The sequence below is a fragment of the Camelina sativa genome, chromosome 15 (assembly GCF_000633955.1).
Source record: "Camelina sativa cultivar DH55 chromosome 15, Cs, whole genome shotgun sequence".
In the NCBI taxonomy this organism is placed as follows: domain Eukaryota; kingdom Viridiplantae; phylum Streptophyta; class Magnoliopsida; order Brassicales; family Brassicaceae; genus Camelina; species Camelina sativa.
The window spans coordinates 14,127,440-14,154,427 of record NC_025699.1 but is presented as its reverse complement, the minus strand read 5'-3'; the positions used below and the strand labels follow the sequence as shown (position 1 = coordinate 14,154,427).

Here is a 26,988-nt window from a genome sequence, read left to right as displayed (position 1 = left end):
TTTGCTAGATCCAAACGACGGTTTAGGGTTTAGTGAATTCATTGCATAGATAGTTAATGCTGCGAAAGTAGGTTAGCTTTACAACTGTGATTTGAGTTCTAGAACGGTGTTTAATGCTATCCCAACCATCATCTAATTTCGTGAATCTGACCCCTAACTGATTCCCTGCACCCAATGATTTCCTTTTTGATTTAGAAACAACTTATTTACTTTCTGTTTTTGATTAGTTACTTTATTCACAAAACTTCCTCTTTTGTCTTAGCTATATTTAATCTACATAATTTCATAGTGTAATTGTTTGGTCCCTGTGGATTCGATCCTGAAGTGTTACAACGATACCACTAGATCGTGGTGGAGTACACATTAGGTTTTAATTGACATGTTGATCACTTTTGGTCTAAAATATGCCCCAGAAAAATTGATGCCCTATCCTTGGCTTCACTTGCTTGGCCTATGGGTCGGGCCTTGAACCATGTTTTATTTTTACTTTAGGTTGTCGTTTCTGTTGGTTGTGTTAATATTACTACATCATGAAAAAAATGAACTATCATGATTTAATAAGTTAAACATGTTAGGTTTTGTTCATTTCTTATATTTTAGAATCTCTATTATTTTTCTTTTCTTTTAGGCATTCATGTGGTAAAGCAGACTAAAACTTCTTCTTATTGGACGATGCATATGAGTCTTTCCATTGTAAATTTAGTTTCTTATTAGTCTTCATCTTTAAGAAAAAACGTATTTTAAACTATTATAAAAAAGGAAAATTGTAAGTTACCATCATCATATGTTTAAAAAACAATGTTGTTAAGCTTGTAATGTGTTTTTATCTCATGGTATGATATGAGTTGCAAATTTCTATATTATATCTGATTAATTTGACTTCTATAGTGAGTAGTATATGCTAATTGTATATTCGTATCATATATTTTTAGGAATCTTAGTATCAAATAGCGCATTTTTAAAAATACTCATTTTCCTATGTCACTTTTTAATAATACTCTTTCATGTTGTTTATTTTCAAAAGTACCCAGTTTCTATGTATAAAATGACTAAATTTTAAACTTCAAATACTAAACCCTACCCCATTAAAACTATTTTCTAAATGTAAAATAGAGAACTCTTACCTTAAAAAAATATTAAAATTAGTTTAACGTATTTTAATTTGTGTAAAAGATGACAAAAATGGAAATATTCAAAAAATAGAGTATTTTTGAAAAGGGGTATCTCAAAAAAGATATTTATAACAAATTCTCATGTTAGAAAGAAGTTCCAAAAATTTTCTACATTAAAAAAATAATATTATATGATGAGAAATTCAATGGGTTTCTCACCAATGCACATGCTTTATGTATGGAAAATCTAAAGAGAAAAAAAAACCATAAACACTCTTTTGAAATACTCTAATACTTATACTACATATAAAATGAAAACTCAAGTAACATCAAACAAATGAACCAGAAAAAAATTAATATGACCAATATATTTTTAAAATCACAAAAATAATAAATAAATAAAAAACTAATAATCTTCAAATTACTAAAATTGAACAACAATGTAAGATAAATTCGTGCGTAGCACGGGATGACTTCTAGTTTTTAATATGAGAAAGTAAAAATTAACCAAAAAATAAACAAAACATATGATAAATATAAGCAAAATATTAAGTAAAATACTTTACATAGGTGTTTTCATAACACATAAAATACTCTCATAATGTCATACCATCTTTTTTTATTGTCAAATTAAGATTTTGTTAGCAATTCACCTTCATGAATCAGTTCAACCAAAAGAGTAAGAATCATCAGACACCTCAATACCACTGAATCTTGATCTCATATTCTTATAAGTTTATTGCCATGTATTACAAAAAAAAATGATCGAACTTCTACCGCATATATCTTATGAAAATGGTAGGAAACAAGGATTCTCTTCCATTTTTCTACGATTTTTCTACAAATTATCTAGTAAAAAAATCATAAACGGTAAGAATTTTGTAAAAATTTCCTATGAAAAGAGATCATAAGAAGTTTGTAGGTAATATCGTAGGAATCGAGAATGGCAAATATGACCATTTTTCTTCGAAAATATTCTTAGGAAACAATTCCCTTCAATTTTCATAGCAATTATCTCTTTCACATTTTCCTACTATATAATTTTCGTATATTTTTCTACCAACTGTTTTAATTAATATGCATACATATTAAATAATTATTATCTTGCGGTGTACCGCGTGTTAGTTCATAGTCATGTATGCTAGATCCATCAATTAATAGTTAATTTTTAAGTTATAAACAAAAACAATATTTTTGAAATAAAATTCTCATTTTTGCCAGAACATTTCATAACATCGGTCATTCACCACCGTCAAACGCCTGCTTCAACGACGCACCGAAGGATTTTTTTTTGGTGAGGGGCACAATTTGAATTCTCCAATTCACGTTTGAGATCCCAAAATTACGTTCTACTGTACAAACTATTAATCATACTAATATTGATTTGGAAATACGTTTTTAATTTAACCTTTAAAAGTGTAAATAGTTACATCAAAATGCCATTAGTATTAAAAACCACAAGGTTAAATAACACGATGAAACTAATAGTATTTGATATGTTTGGGTTCCATGGGTTTCGTACTTACTGATGTTACAGTAGCGTTAATCACTCAATTGTGAATCCATATGCGATTATTGTGAGCATATCTATTAAATGACATGGTTCCGGTGGAATCACTCATGCTATCTCACTAAGCTGGTATGAACATTTTAAGCTGGTATTATTAAAATGAATACATGATTGGAAGAATGTGATGTTCAATTTCAAACATAAGACAAAAACAAGATCTGCTAAAGGTCAGCTCTTGCGTGTGATTATGCCTTTGCTGTCTGGTCAGCTCTTGCTAAAGGTCTGCTAAAAGCACAATACATTACCGACTGGTCTATTCTACTTGAACATATATCAAATCCTCACATCCCACTTGTGGAGGGGTTCCTTATTCGGTATGTTTTTCAAGCTGTCACATACACGATTTAGAGGGAAAAAAATGGGCGTCGCCATGGTGATACGCCAAAGCATGCATCAGCATTGATAGAGTGGCTTGATCGACAAGTCAAAGATCAACTTTTAGCCATTGGACAATTAGGCGATTGGCGTTACGATGAGGTGTTTCTGCTTTGGTTACAATCTTGTTGCTAGGGTGATGGTTTACTAGCTCTCAATAATTTGTATTTTCAAACAAAGTTGCACAAGTTGTAAAACAGTTTATTTTTCTTTTGAATATAATTTAACATTAGATTCAAAAAAAAAAAAAAAAAAAAAAAATTACCACTTTTATATATATATATATATAAACTTTATAAACTTTTAAAAAATTACAAACACCAAAGAGTTGTTGAACCAGCCTACCTGAGACGGAGCCGGATATCCGGTATTTTTTAGGGTATCCGGATCCGGCTCCATATCCGCCGGATACGTGAAACAGATATCCGAATTCGGCTTCAAGATGATCGGATATCCGGTCACCGGTTATCCGCTCAAATATATAATAACTGCCGGATATCCGGATCCGGTATAAACCAACAATGTTTTAAAATTTAAACTTTTTATTCTTCTGAAATAAAACTAATAGGCCCTATAAAGCCCATCTGTTGAAGCTCGGAGGCCCATAGAATTTTTGTAGAGGAGAGAGTGTATATTTATAAGGGAATAAAGTAGGAGAGATGTGAGTTAGAGCCGATGTGGGACAAAATAATTAGAGAAAGGAGTTTGAAAGATCCCACATCGCCCACTTGACCAAATATGACCTCTCGAGCGTGACTATATATACCCGATTATACACAGGATTCTTCGCAAGTCTCTCTCGTTCAGCATTTTCTAATTATTTAATTATTAAAAGTTCGATGATAGATATGTGTTACAGTATAAAACTTAAAATAAACAAAATAAATAAATATAAAACGGATACGGATATCCGGGTTTGTTTTTTTGTGATATCCGGATTCGGATCCGGTTTTAGCGGATTTCATATTTTGGTATCCGGATCCGGATCCGGTCCTACCGGATATCCGGTTTTCCGGAGCGGATACCACCGGATACCGGATCGGATCCCGGATACCGGATATTAGGTCTCAGGGCTAAACCAGCCACCCTTAGAGGGTCCATTTCATCCTATATAATATATACCTTTACCAAAAGACATTACTCTGAAAAGCACCCTTAACTTTCTCCAAGTTCTCTAATTTGGCCCCTTAACTCTTAAAACTACTACTCCTCCCTTCATATCCTATATCTGTTATTCCTCTCGGCAGCAACAGCAAGAAGCCTTGAGACACCTTGTGTCCACATTTCATACTCTCTCTGGCTCTTGCACTCAAATTCTACAATCCCTCTCGGAACTGTCTTTAACCCAAAGTATCTCAAATCCTCTCCTCCTTCTAGCAAATGGCGGCCTGGCCAAGCCGGAATGTTTTTTATCACATCAATCACAACATCTGAAATAATTTAGAAGAAGAAAAAAAAGGTTAGGCAAATAAAATGTAACATAGAGTCTTGATATTCACATTTCAAAAGAAAGACAACAAGAAAAAGAAAAAAAAAGTTAAAGATGGCGTCTCCTTTTGTTCTGATCCTCAGATCACTTTAGTCCCACAAAACCCTTTTGCTTTTCTTTTTCCTTTTCTTCTCAAATCCCCAAATTCAAATTAGACCCACATCAAAGTTTAAATTCTCATACGATTGACAGTATTAGTAGATAGAGACAAAGCTAAAGCTTCCACTTTACTACTATGAGAATATCAAACTAATCCTGTCTTTGAAGTGATTAGAATCTTGAATGATGTTAAAGAGGGATAATACGGACACTTACTTTTATTCTTCTTGGTGAATGTCCCTCCAACATGCTTGCTCTTCATCTTCAATATAACCTTCATGTTCAATAACCAAATCAAAACCATAAGAATGATGCCAAGAAATGATTTTAATCAGAGACTAAAGCAGATCAAATGACTTAAGTGGTTTCTTTATCCTTATGTTCTCTTCTTTTCTTGGTCTATGAGATCTCTTTTTATGTGTTCTTTTGTATTCTTTTAACAAGATCACACTCATGTGGGTGACTTAAAAAGTACTATCCACTGATTCGCCAATAATGCATCTCTCTCTTTAATCTTTTTTTTTTCTCTCTTCAAAGTTCATCAGATCACTGATACCATTGCTCAAAGAAAGAGATACAAAAAAACTCTTCAGTCAGAGACACACGAAAAGAAGAAACCTTACTTGATTTAGCCTGTTTATGTAAACTGAGACTATTTTCCAATGAAGATCACCTGCCATAACCATACCACATTTTTAGTTAGCAAAAAATGATCCAAGAAACAAACCATCACTTGAAACCAAAAGAAGAGACACACTGCTAACTCATAACATAGCGTATTCACCTTTGCGGGTGCGTTTAAGAAGTTGGCAACCTCGAGCGAGCCATTCTCTGTTGCAATGTCCCAAGAAATTATCCTCAACTACAAATTCTCCACTGTGACTGCTGTTCGAGCTGCCAATGCTGCCGTTACCATTACCATTAACATTGCTACAACCTCCAGGATTGATTCCTTTCTCCATTGGAATAACTGATGCAATGTTCCACACCTCCTTCATCGCCCTCGCCTTCAACGTAGCCACTCCTCTCAAAGCTACACCAGAAACACAACAAAATAAGACATTCAGTTTCTAAAAGACATTATTTTACCAAAATGTCAAATGAGCTGGGAACTTATTAAAACTTAGAAAGTACCTGTGGCAGCTCCAGCAGTTAAAGTCATGATATCTCCAGCCGATCGAACATTAACAGCAGAGCTAACAACTGAAGCCAAATGATCCCTCTCAGCTCCCATAACTTCAGCAGCCTCAACACATTGAGCAGCAACAAGTGTTGCAGCAGAAGCCACAGCCATATCCGTTTTAGCCATATTCTCATCTTTCCCTGAGCTGGAAGAAGCAGCAGTTGCAGCAGCGATCGCAGCCACCGCTGCAGCCACACCAGCAACGGATACAGCTGCGTGTATCTGAGCGTTGTGAGCCCTCGTCTCCTCCTTCTTTCTCTCCCTCCGGTCTTTTATCCACCGTCCCACAGTCTTAGACTGTGTAGTTGTTGCAGTGATAGGTCCTGGAGTTGTCCCCGTTGAACGGAACTGAGTGTTGTAGTTGTTTGTAATGTTGTTTGATCGGCAAAATTGCTGCATAAACACAATTAAAACAAATTTTAAGTTATTTCATTCAAAACAAAAGTCTAAATAAGGTAAAATTCTAACGAGAAACCAAATCGAGTAAAGAGGATTGCTTTACATTAAAATACTTCAACAATTTAATACTAGTAATCACAAAAATCAAAGAATGTTTCATCGAAGTAACCAAAAACGAAGATTATATGATCTCTAGGTAACGGTGAGATACATGATTAAACAAGTATATTATCGTATCTTAAGAGTCATTAGCCGGAGAGATTAAAGAACAGAACATAATGAAGAATGTTTTTTGAACCTTAATGTCATCGACTTCATGAGGCGAAATCGGAGGACTGTCGGTTAAAGAACCATTGAGAGGACCGCTGCTGTGAGAAAGCCGACCAGATGTTCGTGGCGACACTTCCTGCTGCAAAAGAAACAAAATTAAAGTATCATCTGTAAGAAGAAGAAGACAAAGAAAAGAACAGTGAAATTGTTAGCTTTTTGACTTCAAGAAAACTCCAAACTTTGTGATTATGTAGAGGGCCCATGAAAGCAAAGTGAGTGTTTTAGAGAATCATATCGATTTATTAAGGATGTTATATAATTACAAATCATTACGCATGAAAAAAATTCTCCTATTGTGTTTTAATCATATCGATTCATGATGCTGAAGAAGAAGAAAAATGTGATCTTTAGACTAAAATCGTACTTGACTCACGAAATTGTAATGACCCTTTTGGAAATTTCGATGAGTCTGAGGAAATCAAGAGAATCGAGACAGAACAGAACAGAGAAAAAAACTGTCTTTTTGTCTGTAAATGCTCTGTTTTTTTGTTTTTTTGTTTTTTTATTTAAGAAGAGCGTTATAAAAAAAAACTTACAGACTGAGACAAGATACGATCCATGACCATCTGAGAAGTTTCAGAGCAAGCAAAGGAGAAAGGGTTGCCGGAGACGAAGCCATTCTCCTCCGTCTCGTTCTCGCCGGCGGTGATGGGTTTTTGTTGTTGTTCCTCTTCGAGAATGACTGTGGTGGTTTCGATTGAGGCTTTTGAGAGGAGTTGCTGAGAAGGAGTGAGGGCTTTAGAGACTTCGTGAGCTGAGACGCTCCAAGAGCGAGATAGAAACTCCATCGGCTCTAACGGTGTCTCCGGTGGTCGGGAAACTGGGTCGGACCGCCATGGAGCAAACACTGGTTTTTCCATTTTTACTGAGAGAGAGAGAGAGAGGTGGAAGACAAAGATGTGAATGGGTTGCAGTGTGTGATAAGTGACAACGAGAGAGAGAGAGAGAGAGAGAGAGAGAGAGAGAGAGTTATGTATATCACTCAGTGCTTTCAATTTTTTCTTCTGCTTCAATGCTTTACTCTCTCTTAAAAAGATACAATCTGATAGTAGTTAATTAAAGGTGAACTTAAAGGATTTTAAAGTTAATTAATGAAACTAAAGGATTTTAAAGTTAATTAATGAAATTAAAGGATTTTAAAGTTAAATAAGGGGTTTAAAGTTAATTTTGCTTCTAAATTAATTAGTTCACTTAGCTGTCAATTTTCTTGTATTTAATTGCATCCTTATCTCAATTTATACTACAATGTTTTTTCATTAATTAAAATCCTTTAAATTTGTCATTTTCTTATATCTAAAAACACAATTTTACACATTATCTTTGGTTTGATTTGGTTTTATCTTCTTGTAGGGTATAGTATTTTTATTAAGTATGAATTTTATGGAAAAAAAATTCTAAATATTTAGTTTTATTAAGTGTTAAAAATTAAAAAAATGGGAAAATGGTGAGCCAAAAATGGCATTTTGAAAAACAATCCCTATAAAAAAAAAGCAGAGGGAATATGTTTCTTTTTTTGTGTTTAAGATATTTGCACTGAATGACTTGAACCAAGATTATGTGAATTAATAACAGTCCTATTTAACTTAAGACTTACACAAACAATACTAATATTTCACTTTTTATTAAACAAATGAACAGAAATTAGAATTTAAGGAGGCTCTGACTTCTCTCCTCTATCTTAAAAGAGTGATAAATGGAAACAAGACATAAATGATAAGGGACCTCATGAGTCATGAGTGACCTGCAAAATGTGGCAAATTCATCATTATTGAAATATTGGCAGGAGGAAGGTGTGCTCAACGTACATCATTCCATGGATCCTTTGTTAACATTAAAATAAGTTGGTATATTTGTTAGGACCATGATTTGGTCAACGCTTTTTATCTGTGGTTCGCTTATATATATATTATATATATCCTCTCTTCTTATAATTTTTTTAAAACTTCATATGTTAGTTTATTTTTTAATTTGATAAATTTTGTTTTGTTGGCAATATAAATCAAATTTATGGATCGTAAATGGCAAAGTAATCTATTGGACGGAAATCTAGAAAATGAAAATTTGCACTTGGACTCTTAACTGGTTGATGGATTGGCGTTGTAGTTTGACAGACAAGGAATACAAGAAAAATATAATGAGGCGTTACACTCTGATAAACAAGGAATATAAGAAGGAGAAGAAGAAAAAAAAGAATTGTGAAAATTTAACATAATGAGACTTGAAAACCTATACATATATATTTTTGGTAAATATATCTTCCAATTTTTCTTTTAGATTCAACTCAAATTGGTTTCTTGGACATGAGTCATGAGTGTCAATCAAAAACTGGTGCGAGCTAGAGTCAACCTTCGTTGCTGCTACTTGTCCCAAGGCCACAAACATTTTAACAAAAAAAAGATAGGAAGTAAACAAAAAAAGGCTTGCATAAGTTATTATTAACAAATCTGGTTAGATTTGATTGTCTTGCTTTGCAAATCTGGTTAGATTTGATTGCGTTTTGAAGACTTCTATCTAGACGTTATGAGACGCTGTAGTCGTCATCGTCGTATCCGGAAATGTTCGAGTCTTGTTTGCCAGGTTATGAAGTTTTTGGTTCTAGTTTCGAGAGATTGGCTCTCATATTGATAGGAGGTGGTGATTGTTATTTTTGGATTGGCCTTGAGCATCCTTGGTAAAACTCAGCTACAAAAGCTTCAGAAGAAGAATCCTTGCGTTTTGAGACTAGTTTATTTCTTAAAGGTTCTGCCTAGATTGCCTATGTTTTTAGCTTTTGGGTTCATCCTCTTTCCAAAGTTAAAATTAGTTGTTTTGTTTGTTTATTTTCTTAGTTGGTGTATCTTATGCTTCCGGGGATTTATACTCGTCTGCCAGCTTTGTTTCCTTTTTTTGGATTTTAGATTCCGGGGAAATTTTGTCTTCCGCCGGCTTAAATTGTATTTCACAATGTATTCCACCCAGTTTTATTAATATTACCAGATGACAAAAAAAAAAAGTTATTATTAACAACTCGTTTGTCCAAAAAAAAAAAAGTTATTAACAACTCATCAAACTAAATTGCTAACCCCTTAACACACTGGTTTTTGTTGTGGTGAGAGAAAATAACATGATCCAATCTCACGTGGCTCACATCAACGGCAAAGGACGGACCCACAATCTTGTTGCTGCACCTGATGGTTGGTCTGGACTCTGGACCGGACCGAAGAGCTAGCTACAGAAAAAGGTACGAGATAATACGTGGTCGGCAGCGAGTGGAGGAGTAACGGTAGTGGACAAAAGGGATAACCTCAGCAGAATTGGTCTCATTTGGTTATAAAGAAAGAGAGTAGAATTCTTGATGTGGATACTAATGTTCTCTCACCCTTTCGAATTTATTTCATGTGTTATCATTTTAAACTGTTTTATAAGTATTGTTTTTAGAAGCTATACAAGATTTTTGTTACGACTTCTATTGCAAAAATATGCATGCACACATAACGATATCATATTTTCTGAAGGAAGCTTAATTATTAGCATTGTTTTTTTTTTTCGTAAAGAGGCTATATGCGTGAAATGTATTTCTTTTGTGGAAGCCCTGATAAGTGATAATTAGAAGTAGTCCACCATGGTACTACATATTCATGCACTATTTAGTTTGTGTAACGTAGCGAATTGTGATTGAAAAGAGATATGGGTATGGCACTATGAAGTTGGATCGGATCACAAAATATTTGGGCCATTTTGATGGGCTAGACCTTGGGCGAAACTGAAATTCTTTTAAAACAGGTGTGATAGATTATTTGGCTGATGGATGGGTAAGTTCTCTCATAAAAGTTCGACATGTAATCTCTACCATGTCCCTAAGGTTGGTCCTTTCCTTTAACCACGATTATGAAAATTATTATTTTGTACTTCCTGTACTACATATAAAATTTAGAGAAATCATTGGTTATGTGTATGCAGAAATTTCTTGTCATGTAAATTTCAAAGTACAGTAAAACCTCTATAAATTAATAAAGTCGGGACCATGAAATTTTATTAATTTATAGAGGTTTTAATTTATCGATAAATTAATAATTATTAATTTATAGAGAGACTTTCCTAATTTGGTAAAATAATATTAAAAATAAGATTTAATCTTTATAACTAATATTTTTATAAAATCAATTTCAATGAAAATAACAATTATCATGTTTTGAAGATAGCACTCAAAGATTTTTATATAGAAAAATATTAAAAATGAACTCTAATAAAAATTAATATGTAGATATATACATATATTTATATAATTTTATATAATTATTAATTTATATTATTGATGGGACCATATATTTACAAAGGAGTTTCAAAAATATTATTATTTTATTATATTATCGAATAGTATCCAAAATTACACTAGTCCCAACTTGGGACCGGAAAAAATTATTAATTTATAGAGATTATTAATTTACCGAGTATTAATTTATAGAGGTTCTACTGTATCTTTGCCAATTAGGTAATGAAAGATCACTTGATTTAAGATTAAAAATGTATGAGGGTAAACTAATTCTTTGTTATTTTCGTAAACATCTGAAAGTATTAATTAGTAATGCAAAGCAGATACACAATAATCCTCATGTAGAGCATTTGAAATAGACATGTACATGCAATTTGCTTTGCGGTAGAATCCAATGAACATCCCGAAAATGTGTAGAATCACTAAGAACAACACTCCAATTCGTAGTATACATGTGTTGACCAAAACTAAGAAAGTTGTTTCAACAACTGTCAATAAATAGAAGACGATCTCCCAATTCCATCTGATTTCTTCTTCACACCAATTGTTGGCTTATGTATAATTCATTAGTTTATGTATGTTAAAGGTTGCTCATACTATGAGCCTCATAGTTCATACGTGAATTCTGTTTCGGTACACAAAATTCATATGAGACAATTATATATTTTATGTATGATTGAAACGGAAGCCAACTGTTGCAAAAAAAAAATTATTTATAACCGAACATATTGTTTGATAGCGTGATTCGTTGCGTCCTAGACTCATAATACACCCTAACTTTTATTGCAAATCACATGGACCAAGAAAATGGAAATCACATGGATTCCTCCTTATAAAAGGGAATGCCTCGTGTGAGACATATTAGAGAGAAATAAGCCTGAACTGGTTTCTTACGTACTGTCCAACGTGAGAAACAATTCGAAGACCCTAAAATGACTTCCGTGGAAAAGGGAAACAAAAGATGAAGTATTTAATGCAACAATTTAATTTAAAAAAAAAAAGAAGAAAAAGAAAAAAAGCTTAGACCCTTAAAGAGAAATGCAATATTATTTCATGCCGATATGTGTGTGTATGCCCGCTTTTGGTTACTTGTGTATGAATATCTTATATAACATGAGAAAGTTTCCTCCTAACTTTGCATAACACGACGACATGTGGCAGCATACATTTTTGACACTTGTCCTCACTTTTCAATTATTAAATTATTTTAATTTATTTTTCTTAAAAGTACATATTTTTCATCTTCACCAAATTTAAATGATATTTCTATACTAAAAAATATATTGACAGTTATGCAATGTTCTTTTAGTAATTATATATAGGGAATATCAGTTATCAATATTTTCTATAATTAACATAACATTATAATTTTTCATAGGTATCATTTATCAATATTTTATATAATTACCATAACATAATAATTTTGCAAATAAGAAAGAATTAAATATTAATATTATAATTCTAGACAAAATAAATTTTTGATAATCTATATTATGAAAGATGTCCAACTCTCTCCATCTGAGTGACACATCAGCAGTGGAGAGAGTGACACCTATTTATCCTCATTAAAAGCAAAGAGACATATTCATATATTTATTCTTTTTATATCACAAAAACAGTTTCAATATTTACATTAAAAATTTAGAGAGGCTGATAATATGTTCCAAGAAAGTAGATGCACCACCAAAAGACAAAAAAGACATCGGGATTGAATCAAAGAGCCCCTTCTTCCTCTTGACGTAAACCATGAATCTATGGATATATGGTTTAAGAGTTACAATTTTGTTAATAGTTTAAAGAGTTGCAGCAGTGATAGAGATATTTGTTAATATTGTAGAGAAATTCATGAAATTTTTCTCCTAAAAAACACATTTTTTTGAAGAAGATTGGAGTTTTGTTCACTATCAAATGGAAGATAATTGAATAAAATTGTAGAATGCTGGTTTAGCAAAATACAGAGACAAAGAGGAATGAATTTTTATATTCTAATATTTAGAAGTTGTCAAAAGAAAATTAAATGAAATTCTTATTAAAAAAAAAAATCTAGAGTTATTTTTTGTTTTTTAACCTAAACATTAATTAAAATAAAACTCCTAGATTGGTTGCCCAAACTGGAGGAGAGTTGTTTACAAAAATCGTTTCCAACAATAGCAATCTAGAAATTCTAGAGTTATATTCAATAAATTGAAGAGCTAACATGAAAGAAAGATGTATATCTTAATTATATCTATTAAAAGAGTTAACCAAGCTGCAAACTTGATAAATTAAAATGTTAGTATCTCATAGTATATAACTCAGAAGCTAAAAAACTCTTTGTTACAAAATATGCATCCTTAGATCAAACTTTCATTTGGAATATTTTTTTAGAAGTTTTAGACAAGAATTGTAAAATGTTTAAGCTCTCAAAACAAAGTTGTCCATGCATGTATCTAATAATTCAATTGCAAAATGAAAAAACCTATTTGAAGTATTAAGAAATATCAAAATCAAAATTATATTTTTCAAGATTTCCACAATTAGAAAATAGATAAACTCTACATAAAAAAACAAATTAGTAGCAAAATTGTTTAAACACGGTAAGCCATAAGCCCGCGCATAGCGCGGATATTCATCTAGTCTTATATAATATGAGAAAGTTTTCTCCTAACTTTGCATAACACGACGACATGTGGCAGTGTATATTTTTGACACTTGTCCTCACTTTTCAATTATTAAATTATTTTAATTTATTTTTCTTAAAAGTACATATTTTTCATCTTCACCAAATTTAAATGATATTTCTATACTAAAAAATATATTGACAGTTATGCAATGTTCTTTTAGTAATTATATATAGGGAATATCAGTTATCAATATTTTCTATAATTAACATAACATTATAATTTTCCATAGGTATCATTTATCAATATTTTATATAATTACCATAACATAATAATTTTTCAAATAAGAAAGAATTAAATATTAATATTATAATTCTAGACAAAATAAATTTTTGATAATCTATATTATGAAAGATGTCCAACTCTCTCCATCTGAGTGACACATCAGCAGTGGAGAGAGTGACACCTATTTATCCTCATTAAAAGCAAAGAGACATATTCATATATTTATTCTTTTTATATCACAAAAACAGTTTCAATATTTACATTAAAAATTTAGAGAGGCTGATAATATGTTCCAAGAAAGTAGATGCACCACCAAAAGACAAAAAAGACATCGGGATTGAATCAAATAGCCCCTTCTTCCTCTTGACGTAAACCATGAATCTATGGATATATGGTTTAAGAGTTACAATTTTGTCAATAGTTTGAAGAGTTGCAGCAGTGATAGAGATATTTGTTAATATTGTAGAGAAATTCATGAAATTTTTCTCCTAAAAAACACATTTTTTTGAAGAAGATTGGAGTTTTGTTCACTATCAAATGGAAGATAATTGAATAAAATTGTAGAATGCTGGTTTAGCAAAATACAGAGACAAAGAGGAATGAATTTTTATATTCTAATATTTAGAAGTTGTCAAAAGAAAATTAAATGAAATTCTTATTAAAAAAAAAAATCTAGAGTTATTTTTTGTTTTTTAACCTAAACATTAATTAAAATAAAACTCCTAGATTGGTTGCCCAAACTGGAGGAGAGTTGTTTACAAAAATCGTTTCCAACAATAGCAATCTAGAAATTCTAGAGTTATATTCAATAAATTGAAGAGCTAACATGAAAGAAAGATGTATATCTTAATTATATCTATTAAAAGAGTTAACCAAGCTGCAAACTTGATAAATTAAAATGTTAGTATCTCATAGTATATAACTCAGAAGCTAAAAAACTCTTTGTTACAAAATATGCATCCTTAGATCAAACTTTCATTTGGAATATTTTTTTAGAAGTTTTAGACAAGAATTGTAAAATGTTTAAGCTCTCAAAACAAAGTTGTCCATGCATCTATCTAATAATTCAATTGCAAAATGAAAAAACCTATTTGAAGTATTAAGAAATATCAAAATCAAAATTATATTTTTCAAGATTTCCACAATTAGAAAATAGATAAACTCTACATAAAAAAACAAATTAGTAGCAAAATTGTTTAAAAACGGTAAGCCATAAGCCCGCGCATAGCACGGATATTCATCTAGTCTTATACTCCCTCCGTTTCAAAATATAGGATGTTTTAGTAGAAACACACGTATTAAGAAAAAGTTACTTTTAAAAAGTTTAACCAGTCATATCCAAGATTGCATAATATAAAATATAAAATTAATCTAAAAGTTGCATAGAAAGTTGGAAACATCCTATATTATGAAACAAAAATAATTCTCTAAACATCTTATATTATGAAACGGAGGAAGTATAATATGAGAAAGTTTTCTCCTAACTTTGCATAACACGGCGACATGTGGCAGTGTATATTTTTGACACTTGTCCTCACTTTTCAATTATTAAATTATTTTAATTTATTTTTCTTAAAAGTACATATTTTTCATCTTCACTAAATTTAAATGATATTTCTATACTAAAAAATATATTGACAGTCATGCAATGTTCTTTTAGTAATTATATATAGGGAATATCAGTTATCAATAGTTTCTATAATTAACATAACATTATAATTTTGCATAGATATCATTTGTCAATATTTTATATAATTACCATAACATAATAATTTTTCAAATAAGAAAGAATTAAATATTAATATTATAATTCTAGACAAAATAAATTTTTGATAATTAAAAATTTAAATATTAATATCATAATTTTGGAAAAAATAGAATGTCATGGTTATTAAATTCTTTACTAATTTCAAGCTATAAAAATATTATCATAAATATTTGTTAAAAAAAAATATAATATTAGTTTTATAGTTTTTGTGCAAAAGATCAAATCAATTTATTCTAAAATAATTTCAAGATATAAAACAATATGATATTTTATTTTCTTTAATAGTAATCATTAACACAATTTATTGCATACTAATTCTTTAAAATGTAACTCCCATGATGTTTGAAATTTTTTTTTAAAAAAAATTTCATCATATAAATACACTTTAATGTATTAATTGCAATACAATTTGTGTTTTACAAAAAAAAAAACACAGACAAAACCTATGGTATATTTGTTCTTTGAAATGTAACCAAAAATAAATATCCATACTAAACATAACTGAAAAACCTATGATATATATAAATACACTTCCATGATGTTTGACCAAAAATAACTGAAAAACCTCTCATACTACTATAAATATTTATATACATTTTTGAAGTACATTTTGTATTATACCCTTTAAGTTTAACTTATTTGAAAACTTATTTACAAATTTGATCCCTATATATTTGCACAAAAAAACTATAAGTTAAATTTGGAAAGTCAAAATCGATTACATTGATAATATACCTAATTTATCTCTACCAATAAATAAAAAATCAAAAAACTCAATTAAGTTTCTAAATTATCTCTACCAATATTCCTAAACTCAATTATTCCTAAAATATCTTTACAAATCAGTTTATGTTTTCTTTTTTAACTTAAAAGATTTAAATGTTTTAGTGAAAGAAAAAGAAATAATTAAGATATTAATAACTAAATATTTCTACAATATCTCTACAAAATCCTAAAATACAGTAAATAGAAAATAACTTAAACAGACACGGCTATTTAATTAGACGTTTCTTTATGTAAATATTAAATCTTTTGAATTGATTCATAATAATCATCATATTTGNAAAAAAAAAAAAAAAAAAAAAAATCATCATATTTTGAAAAATCTTTTTGCTTGCTCAACAGTATTTACTGGATTTGATATCACACCTAACAGTATAAATTACCTATGAACGTCAATCTACAAAATAACCTCAGTCGTACCACTTTGTTATTAGTTTTTTTTTTTTTCAATTCTTCTATGCTAGAAAATAATAGATTTCTTCACAATCTAACATCACTAATATATATATTTCGTATTGTTTTTGTCTGCATCTCAATTGTAATAATTGTAATCATGGCAATAAAAGTGGGATCATAAGGTATATATGTTTTTTTTTTTGCGTTTTTTTTATGGTCAAATTGGGTTTTGGATGCATCATAAAGAAAGAATTTAGATCTAAACTATACTAAAATTTTGCTAATCCCACCTGTTATTTTTTTTTAAAAATGATGCTACAGATTTCTTAACCAGCTAAACCAAAAAGACTATCATCTTGGTCATCATAACTCATGAATATCATGGTGATGAACATCTTTTTATATATATCAAAACTTCTCATATTTTGTTTTATTTTCAGTGTTTAGTTTTTTCCCTTCTATATAACTGTTTTTTTTTTTTTACATATAGTTCTAACGAGATATTTGGAATTCTCCATTGGAGAATCTCTATGTTGATGTGAGATATAGAATACATCACCATAAGGAGATTAAATCTTTTACTTTCCAAAAAATATTTTCATTTTCATTTTCATAGATTTTTCTTTTGTTTTAAGGACTTAATTTAAAAAAAAATAGTTTTGTAAAAAGTAAAATAAAAATTCAATTTCATAAATATGTACGATCCTCCTTTTTTGATTTGATCTCATCTTTCAAGTTTTCTAAAACATTAGAACAATTGATGTGGATATAAAAAACAGAAAACTATTGTATGATTTTATTATACTATATGTATTTTTGATATTTACGTTTTAACCTCCCCAAATGATACATGTTTGACTAAAAATTATATTCAGCTACACAATATATATATTGACTAAATCAAATTTAGTCCTATGAGTAATATCAGCAATGTTACTTTGTGATAATAAACCTAAATGTGTGTAAATACCTCTTTTCCAATTTAACATATGCACAATATTAAAAAAACAACAATACTATATGTATTTTTGATATTTACGTTTTAACCTCCCCAAATGATACATGTTTGACTAAAATCTATATTCTGCTACACAATATATATATATTGACTAAATCAAATTTAGTCCTATGAGTAATATCAGCAATGTTACTTTGTGATAATAAATCTAAATGTGTGCAAATACCTCTTTTCCAATTTAACATATGCACAATATTAAAAAAAAAACAACAATACTATATGCAGAAAAAAATATTAAAGAATTAAGTAATTTTCCAACATGTGAATATAACAATCCCGTGTACAACGGGATCTAAATACAATAATTAAATAATCTTTCAAAAGTTTATTGTCATAATGGGTATTGCCTACACATTCTACTATAATTACTCTATCAATATTAAACATATCTAATTAAGTTGATTAAACAATTATTATGTAAAAAACAAATTTTCATGCGGGTTAAATCCTAGAAGTAACAATCAAAGTAAAATTATACAATCTTAGACATATTAAACAAAGCAAAAAAAAAATAATAAATAAATAAAATTTGTATGTTTAATTTTTAAATTAAAAAATAGGCACGCGGTGTACTGTTGAAGGCATCATTCAAAATATAAGATGGTGGCAATCAAGATTCCAATTTGTTCAATTTGTCTTCACTAAACGATGTTGTAACAAAGTAGCTCATTTGTTAGCAAAATTTGGTTGTCTTAATTGCCAATTTTATTTTGACTGTTTTAGACCACCAGCTTGGTTAATTCAACAAATGTATGCAGACTTTATCAATTCATCAATATAAATCACTTTTCGACGAAAAAAAAAGGAAAGAAATAGCCAACCAAAAAAAAAATGTAAAATTAATAAACAGATCGAGGAAAAAAGAAAGAGCACTTAAACAAAATAGAAAAAGTTGTCTTGTCTCCCACGGTATAGCTAATTAAGACAAGGTTTTCTCCATCGAAAAAGGTGAAAAACTCAATACCCTAAATTCTACGTACCTAGAAAGCCAAGAGGCAGATTTCTACTACCCTCCTGGGAGATGATGCCCTATCTACCGCTGGATGTGGTCGAAGAAATACTGTGTAGGCTTCCAGCCGCATCTCTGAAACGGTTAAGATCTACATGCAAAAAGTGGAATGCTTTATACAAAGACCCACGATTCATTGAGAAGCACTTTTGTAAAGCTTCAAAGCAGTTTCTGGTTCTCATAATAAAGGAATTTAAGGTTTCTTTAATGAGCGTCAATCTCAACGTTGCTCCTCCAACTATAGAGTTTAAGGGTCCACTTGGCCTAAAGGATTCCTATTCTATTTCACAACAAGTCGATATAATCCATGTTTTTCACTGCAGCGGTTTGTTGTTATGCACCACCAAGAACGATAGACTCTTGGTGTGGAATCCGTGTTTGAGGGAAACCAGATGGATACAACTCAAAACTGGTAACATGATCAACTCTATGTTTTCCCTAGGTTACGAAAACAAAAAAACTTTCCATAGCTACAAAAAATATTGAGGTATGGTGATATTGATAATGACGACCCAAAGCAAGGAGTTGTTGGATCTGAAATTTATGAGCTTAGCTCTGATTCATGGAAGGTTCTTGATGACCTCACTCTCGAAGACTGTTACACACTTGATGGCGCGTCTTTGAAGGGGAATACTTATTTTATTTCTTTACATAAAAGAGACAATTCTGTATCATTACTTAGTTTTGATTTTACAACGGAGAGATATAGACGTCTGGGTCTCCTGCCACTCCAGAGTACTGAAGGTTTTATGGATCTATCCGTTGTTAAAGAAGAAGAACTCTCATTCTTATATCGGAGATTTCATTCATCAAAGATTGACATATGGGTGACCAATAAAATTGCTACGACTGAAGCTGCTGTGTTGTGGAGGAAATCCTTTACCGTGGATTTATACATTCACGATGCTTATTTTCCGTTTTCGATGACATTTTTAATCGACGTGGAGAAGAAAGTGGTCGTGTATTGTAATGCAGGTTTTGAGACCTGCAGGAAGAAGCAGATGATATACATTATTGGACAGGACCATGAATGTTACGCAGAATTCCCTTTTGTCAAGTCTACAAGTAATTCATGGTACCCAATAATTTTTAATTATGTTCCAAGTCTGGTTAGCGTCCAACAAGGTATTATAGAGACAATCGAAGATAATGAAACTTAGTCTGTTAAGATTTCTTTCTCTTGTGCATCTATCTTAACATTTTTGGAATACATTTTTGTGACATACTCTCTTATCTTTGTATCCAAACAAGTTCCAACTAAATTTTTTACAATTCTTACAACCAAACACAATCATTTTCTTATTTGATAATATTAATTTCCTAAAATCTACCTATCTAATTTAAATCAATATGTTAGATTAAAATTTAATTCTCCTTTCATTTTTATTTAATCGTATATTTATTTATTTTAATTATTATTTAATACATAAAGTTAATAAAATTTTAGATTTTTTCTGTATATGATGTGAATTGAATTTTTATAAACGGATATATATTAAAAATTGTCTTAAGATATTTGGAACCAAACAAGTATATCCACATATAGGGCATGAAAAACATTTTTGGAGTACAATAGGGTGCCATCACTTTTTGCCAACTTCGGGTCAGGTTTTTAACTAAAATTATAACCGATTCCATTATCTTGATCCTCCTTAAGATTTTCGAATATTTAGGGCCGATTTTTAATCCATAGCGTACTTATTTACATCCAATTAATGTCAATTAATGCTCATTGTATCTTAGGAAATATCTAATTTGCATGCCAAATTTTTAGGGCTGAGTTTGACAAAAAGAATTGATAACCCAAATTATGTAATCAGACCTTCTTAATCACATCCCTATAATATAGCAACTAATTCAAGATGAATACATCTTAGGAAATACCTAATTTTGCGTTTAATAAACAATTACATATTTGGTTATATCTTATTAGCTTTAAATGTACACTATTAATCCAATAATATCAATTGAGAATCATAATAAGAATATTTCATATCATTCATTCCTAAATCATAACTAACAAATCGTAAAATGTATATTCTCAACTTGCGAATCAAGAGTTTCTACAAAACTCTACCTACAGTGTGTATATATATATATATATAGATTCAATTTACCATCGACTACAAGCACCTCTAAACCATTATAGTATCATATCAACAAAATAATAAACCTGTGGTGTACCCCGGGGTAAAACCTAGTAACATATATAAAAGAAAATAAATAGATCTCCAGATGACATGATCAATCCATTGTGCCAGTATATAAAGGGGCGCTAGTACGAGGTTTAGGCCACAACACATAAGTTTTCTAAACATATCAAAATATCCCTTATAAATATTGTCGACATGGCTTGCCCAGAGAATCAATTTGTGACTCAAATCACCAAACTGTACGAAAAAATCTTGAAGCTCGAGAGCCTAAAACCTTCCAAGGAAGTCGATACCTTATTCGGACAGCTCATGACAATGTGCTTGCCCACGGATACACAAATCGACTTCTCAAAGATGAGCCAGGATGTCCAAGACATGAGATCTAATCTCATCAAGCTACGTGGAGAAGCCGTCGGATATCTAGTGCAACACTTCTCCACGATATAGGGATCTCTCGAAGACCCACATAACCACATAGATAGCTTCCTACCTACGCCAACTACCTCAACCTAAGTAAGCTCGAGTACGATCTCCTCACCCAACACACGACTCATCTCCCAACCAAGATTGCGTTCGTGGGATCGGGTACGATCCCCTCTTGTCCATCATCTTCGCTAAAATCCACTTGCCAAACACGATATTCCACAACTTTGACATCGACCCTCAAGCCAACGCCCTCGCCTCCCGTCTTATCTACGTGACCCTGACCTCTCCACTCGCATGATCTTCCACACCACTGACTTACTCAAAATGACCAGAGGTTTTAAGTGACTACGACTTGGTTTTCTTGGCTGCTCTTGTTGGATTGGACAAAAATGCAAAGGGTAAAGCCATTGAGCACTTGGAGAAGCACATGGCTCCTGGATCACTTCTCATGCTTAGGAGTGGTCATGGCCTTAGAGCTTGTTTATATCACATCATTGATTCTTGTGATCTTAAAGGCTTCGAGGTCTTGACTATTTATCACCCGATGACCAATGCAGTTGTCAACTCAGTGGTGGTCGCACGCAAGCTCGGTAGTCAAACCACGATAGTAATGGATAGTGAGGTTCGTAGCGGCCAGATCTGATGCAACTCAGCAACTGTGCCAATATATTTACAAGGTATATATATGACCAATAAATAATCCTGGAAGTGTGTGTTTGTGCCGTATTTATTTGTTGTTTTCATTTAATGTCTGTGTGTGTGGTGTTTTGTATTTTACGATCCGCGATTATTATATTAAGAAATAAGCACGAGTGACAGTGCTGTATTGCTAATCGATTTCTCGATCATTACATTAATATTTTTTTTTATTTTTTTTTGTCGATCATTACATTAATATTAATTGGTTGATTTCATTTTTCTACAAATAAACAATAGTATATATATGCCCTTCATAGATACGGAAATCAAGCACTCCTATACTAAAAGTCAAATTAAATTGTAGATTTAAGAATTCAGGTATGATTGATAAATATAAATACCTTTCAAGAATTTGGTGAACTATTAGAGAAATTTGTATATATATATCCTCAAAGAATTTTTGTTTGTACTATTAGAGAAATTTGTTTTCTTGGTCAATTTATAAATAGCATACATTATACGGTAAATACACAAACATCGAAATCAAAAAGATATATAATAGACAAGCTAGTAAGGTATTGGACTCGCGACGAACGGGATCTTGGTTTGGACTTTCGTGTGATGGGTGATATTGTACCCACGATTGTTCATCTTGGATAACGGGTAAGAGGCCTGGGCCGGACACGCTAAACGGGCCAAAGACGTAGCATTGATCGGTCCACCAAGCCCAATGAATAGGTTGGAACGCGGAGAGGCATCCCACAAATCAGCTCGCAGCTCGGACTTTGTCAAAGAGTTCCGCAACTAATCGGATTGATTAGGGTGCGAGATTCGCGTAGAGAATTAACTAGGCATTGATTGTATGTAATGAACTAATATGAATACGTAAGGAGGGCCATTGTACACGGGATCGAAAACTTTTATGCTCGAGCAATAATATACATTATTTTAGCACTCAAAAACTCTCAGTTTAGTTCAGAATTTGAACGGTGGTGAGCTCCTCCGTTCGTAAACACTTTGGAAAGAGAATTTCGGTTTCAGTTCTCACAGGTGAGGAGATCAAATTTGATTTGTCGTTGGAGAGCTCCCAAGATTTAGTGTTGGTCTAAGTTTCCAATGGCTTGACACGTTGTTTGAGAAAAGTCACAACAAAACTTTGCTTGTATAGTTACTAAAAAAATTGTAACTATTTATCTTTTTTTGTGGCAAATTTACATTTGCTACAAATTTGTTTCAAAAATAGTTTGCGCCTATAGGGTGGTTGCAAATAAGATAGTGGTAGCAAATTGTAACAAATTTGTCACAAATAAAACAATGATAATTTGCTTCAATTTTGTTTCACTATTTTTGTAGCAGTTAGTTACAAATTCTCACAATAATATGTGTCCCCAATAGTTACATATAACTACATTTTATCTGTAACTCTTATAGCTACAAAAAATAACAAACAATAATGTAACAAATAGATATAACCTACTATTAGCTTTCTGTAACAAAATTATGATTATCGATGAATTATATTTATACAAATTATTTATATTTTTATTAATTATTTTTATGAATAATCTTTTACTTTTGGAATGAAATGATATTAAACTAAAAATACTATAATTATTATTATGAAAAATTCATTTAAAAAAAACTGTATTACAAAATAAATTTAAAAACATAATTAAATAAGAATACTCCTAAAAACTGTAGTGATACTCCTAAATAACATAATAAAAAAAAAACACTAATTTCTTGTGGGGATCATAGCCAATGAGCTCAAAGTCATCCGCAACAAAAGAATCTATATGTTTCTTCTCCGGATTTATCTTCAAAACCTGTAAAATTCAAAGATAAATAAAAATATCTTATTATATAAAGTTGGGTTTTCAAAGTTAGTCATTAACAGGATCATGACACGTGTCAAATTATCAATCTCAGATTTTGACATGTGTAAAAGTTAATATTTAATATAAGAATTTGCTTACAACAAAAATAAAATATTTAGTTTTAAAAAATATTAATAATGTAAAAAGATAATTATCAAAAATTACAGAATTTATGAGATAATACAAAGTTTTATAAATAATTATAAAGAGATTATATATATATATATATATATTTCATAAAATTTGAAATTCTAATATTATTTACTTATTTTTAATTTTAAATCATTAATTCTACAAAAAATAATAGAAAATAGAATTAAGGGAAATATCGAGTTAATTATTAATTCAAAATTTTGTAAATACTCACTTCTATATAAACATAAATCATCTCATATTTAAATAATTTATTCAAAAATACTGCTTTCAACTTTTTAAATTGGAATTTTTTTTAGGGTAATTCTCAAAAATAGCACAAATTTAACTTTTTCTTCCAAACTTAGCACCTATTATTTTATTTTCCAAAATTAGATCTAATTTTAGATCTAATTCATTTAATGAGATCGCCGAATGATTAATATGCACAAAGAGTCTAATTCATTTAACTTTTTCTTCAAAAATATCCTCTAATTAAATACTAAAACTAAAATTATTAATTCATTACAATTCTTTTACGCTCTTTCTACGTCGCTCTTCCACTAACCATCGCCGTCTCGTTGTTGATCGGAGATCGGAGCTTCGACAAAATCGTCGGCGATCAATTGAAGCAGCCATGTCTGGTGACATCCCCAGTTACGAGTTTTCGAAAATGATTCAATTGGAAGACAAGTCTGATTTCGAGAAGCTTCTCTCATCGGATTATCGGATCTCCGTAACAGGCTCCGGTTCTCTTCTCTCCAGTGCGTACATTTCCTCCTTTGTTATTAGTATCATTGAGATTCGAATCATGGGTCGATCTGTTCAGTTTGTGAGTTTCGGATGGAGTTACCAAAGATGAGACTTGGTGGTCTTCTACTAGAGATCGGGAGATTACTCCCTGGTCATCGAATTTGCCTCTGTAAGCTCAGTCAGACATCTGTGTAGTTGTGATTTAAACAATCCTAAAAAAGCTTGAATATTTAAGTTTGAGTTTGGGAATATTGGGTTTGCAGTTGGCTTTGATCTTGCTATCAAGGAAGAAAAAATAAGAAATGTCCTGAATTGGGTTTAGGTAAGTAGTGGGATGGAGGTGGCTATGATTGATGCAACAGCTAAGAGTGTAGGAGTGCCATTGTGGAAACTATTTGGCGGAGCTTCAAGTACTATTACCACCGACATAACAGTTCGGTTCTAACATTAGCTCTTGCTGGTACAAATTCCTTTTTTTTTTTAATTTTCTGCATGATTCATAATGCTTATACGTACTGAGAAGTGCTCTAAAAGTAAAATAACAATAGAGTCTTACTTAGATTATATGTGTTAACACTTAACACTGCACTTATGGTTTTGAAGATGGAATTTTAATTTGAATTGTTTGTAGAATGGTAATATTGCTTGCAGGATTGTGTGTGTTTTCATAGATGTGGGTCTAAAAGTTGTTTGTTGGTCTATGCTCAGATCTCGATTGTTTCTACGGCGGAAGCTTCGATTATGGATTTAACATATAGAAAAAAGGTTTTGAAACCTTGAAGCTCAAGGTGTGGAAGAATCTTAAGGCTGACATAGAAGCTCTCCAAGCTATATGTGCAGTCCACCCTACTTGTTCCTTCATTTTGGATGCCAATGAGGGTTATGGTTGTGAAAACATTTCTATATTGTTTTGGTACTTGTACGATGTTTCAGCATTATAAGATTGTCACATGTTTCTATTAGACAAGTTGTTGAGGTAAATGTGATTGAGTTTGCTACATGTTCTCTTTAATTTCAAGAAAATTCAAGAAGGATTTCATTAAATTCTTGAAATATTTCTTGAATTTCAGGATGACTTTCATAAAAAAATAAAAAGGTGAGCTCTTTGGCAACTACCATGATTTGAATTTGAAGCCTTTACCAACTGTGTAAGAGAGTCAATTTGTCCATTCATTGTAACTATAACAATAAACATTAATACGTACACGGTACATATTAAACACCAGGCTGGATGCAAACAAAATTATTCATGAAGGATTGAGTGATGTTTAGGAAGGATCCTTTATATTCATGATGGCTTTCATAAAAAATAAAAAGGTGAGCTCTTTGGCAACTACCATTATTCGAATTTGAAGCCTTTACGAACTGTGTAAGAGAGTCAATCTGTTCATTCGTTGTAACTATAATAATAAACATTAATATAGGTTAAACACCAGGCTGGATGCAAACAAAATTATTCATGAAGGATTGAGTGATGTTTAGGAAGGATCCTTTATATTCATGATGGCTTTCATAAAAAATAAAAAGGTAAGCTCTTTGGCAACTACCATGATTCGAATTTGAAGCCTTTACGAACTTCGTAAGAGAGTCAATCTGTTCATTCATTGTAACTATAACAATAAACATTAATATAGGTTAAACACCAGGCTGGATGCAAACAAAATTATTCATGAAGGATTGAGTGATATTTAGGAAGGATCCTTTATATTCATGATGGCTTTCATAAAAAATAAAAAGGTGAGCTCTTTGGCAACTACCATGATTCGAATTTGAAGCCTTTACGAACTTTGTAAGAGAGTCAATCTGTTCATTCGTTGTAACTATAACAATAAACATTAATATAGGTTAAACACCAGGCTGGATGCAAACAAAATTATTCATGAAGGATTTAGTGATGTTTAGGAAGGATCCTTTTAATTCATGATGTCTTCCATGAAAAAAATAAAAAGGCATGGGCATGATTGCGCAAGCAAAATTGATGGTGACTCAGCCTGAAAAGAAGTTAAATTTTCTGAACTAATTCACAAGAAGAAGTGATTGAAATCCTTTAAAAGAAATGATTATGAGTAACCTAATCTATCTAACTTAATAAAATCCAAAGCCAACAATTAGCCAGCTTTTGTTCCTTCTTAACGTCCCTCCATCTAAAAGAGCCATTATTGTACACCACTTCACACCAATATCAGATTTTGCAGCCAACATTCGAGCAACTTTTGTAACCTAAACCCAAAGAGACAACAAAAAATTCAAGCATATCACAAAAAATATCAAGTCAAAAAGTGAAGATTACGGAATTATCCCTTTGCAAAAAGAAAAAAAAAAACTTTTTTCATCGCTCCC

General features: G+C 31.1%; 1 protein-coding gene, 1 long non-coding RNA gene and 2 pseudogenes across 3 annotated transcripts; 3 read left to right on the top strand and 1 right to left on the bottom strand.

The window, feature by feature from the left end:
• LOC104746748 (VAN3-binding protein-like) lies at positions 3,848 to 7,554 on the bottom strand. 2 transcript variants are annotated; one of them, XM_010468272.2, is made up of 7 exons: positions 7,094 to 7,554; positions 6,526 to 6,636; positions 5,780 to 6,221; positions 5,430 to 5,678; positions 5,269 to 5,318; positions 4,862 to 4,919; positions 3,848 to 4,487 (listed from the first exon to the last, which is right to left on the bottom strand). In XM_010468272.2, exons 1-7 carry the CDS (start codon positions 7,415 to 7,417, stop codon positions 4,273 to 4,275), a joined length of 1,449 nt encoding a protein of 482 aa, XP_010466574.1. In that variant the 5' UTR covers positions 7,418 to 7,554; the 3' UTR covers positions 3,848 to 4,272. The 2 variants fall into 2 exon arrangements, with proteins under 2 accessions (XP_010466574.1, XP_010466575.1); XM_010468273.2 differs by having other exon boundaries at positions 6,526 to 6,633.
• On the top strand, positions 18,681 to 19,828 carry LOC109129098 (annotated as a pseudogene).
• On the top strand, positions 21,017 to 21,890 carry LOC104748451 (annotated as a pseudogene).
• LOC104746745 lies at positions 24,372 to 25,692 on the top strand. Its single transcript, XR_760956.2, has 3 exons — positions 24,372 to 24,817; positions 24,912 to 25,108; positions 25,357 to 25,692. It is a non-coding gene; the product is annotated as an uncharacterized LOC104746745 (long non-coding RNA).

Excerpts from the sequence above, each read along its gene's own strand:
- LOC104746748 (XM_010468272.2), bottom strand. The coding sequence starts at position 7,417 with ATGGAAAAACCAGTGTTTGCTCCATGGCGGTCCGACCCAGTTTCCCGA. Across the intron at positions 4,920-5,268 it reads ACATAAACAGGCTAAATCAA|GTTATATTGAAGATGAAGAG; the intron begins GTAAGGTTTCTT and ends TTGAACATGAAG. Across the intron at positions 4,488-4,861 it reads ATTCACCAAGAAGAATAAAA|ATGTTGTGATTGATGTGATA; the intron begins GTAAGTGTCCGT and ends AAATTATTTCAG.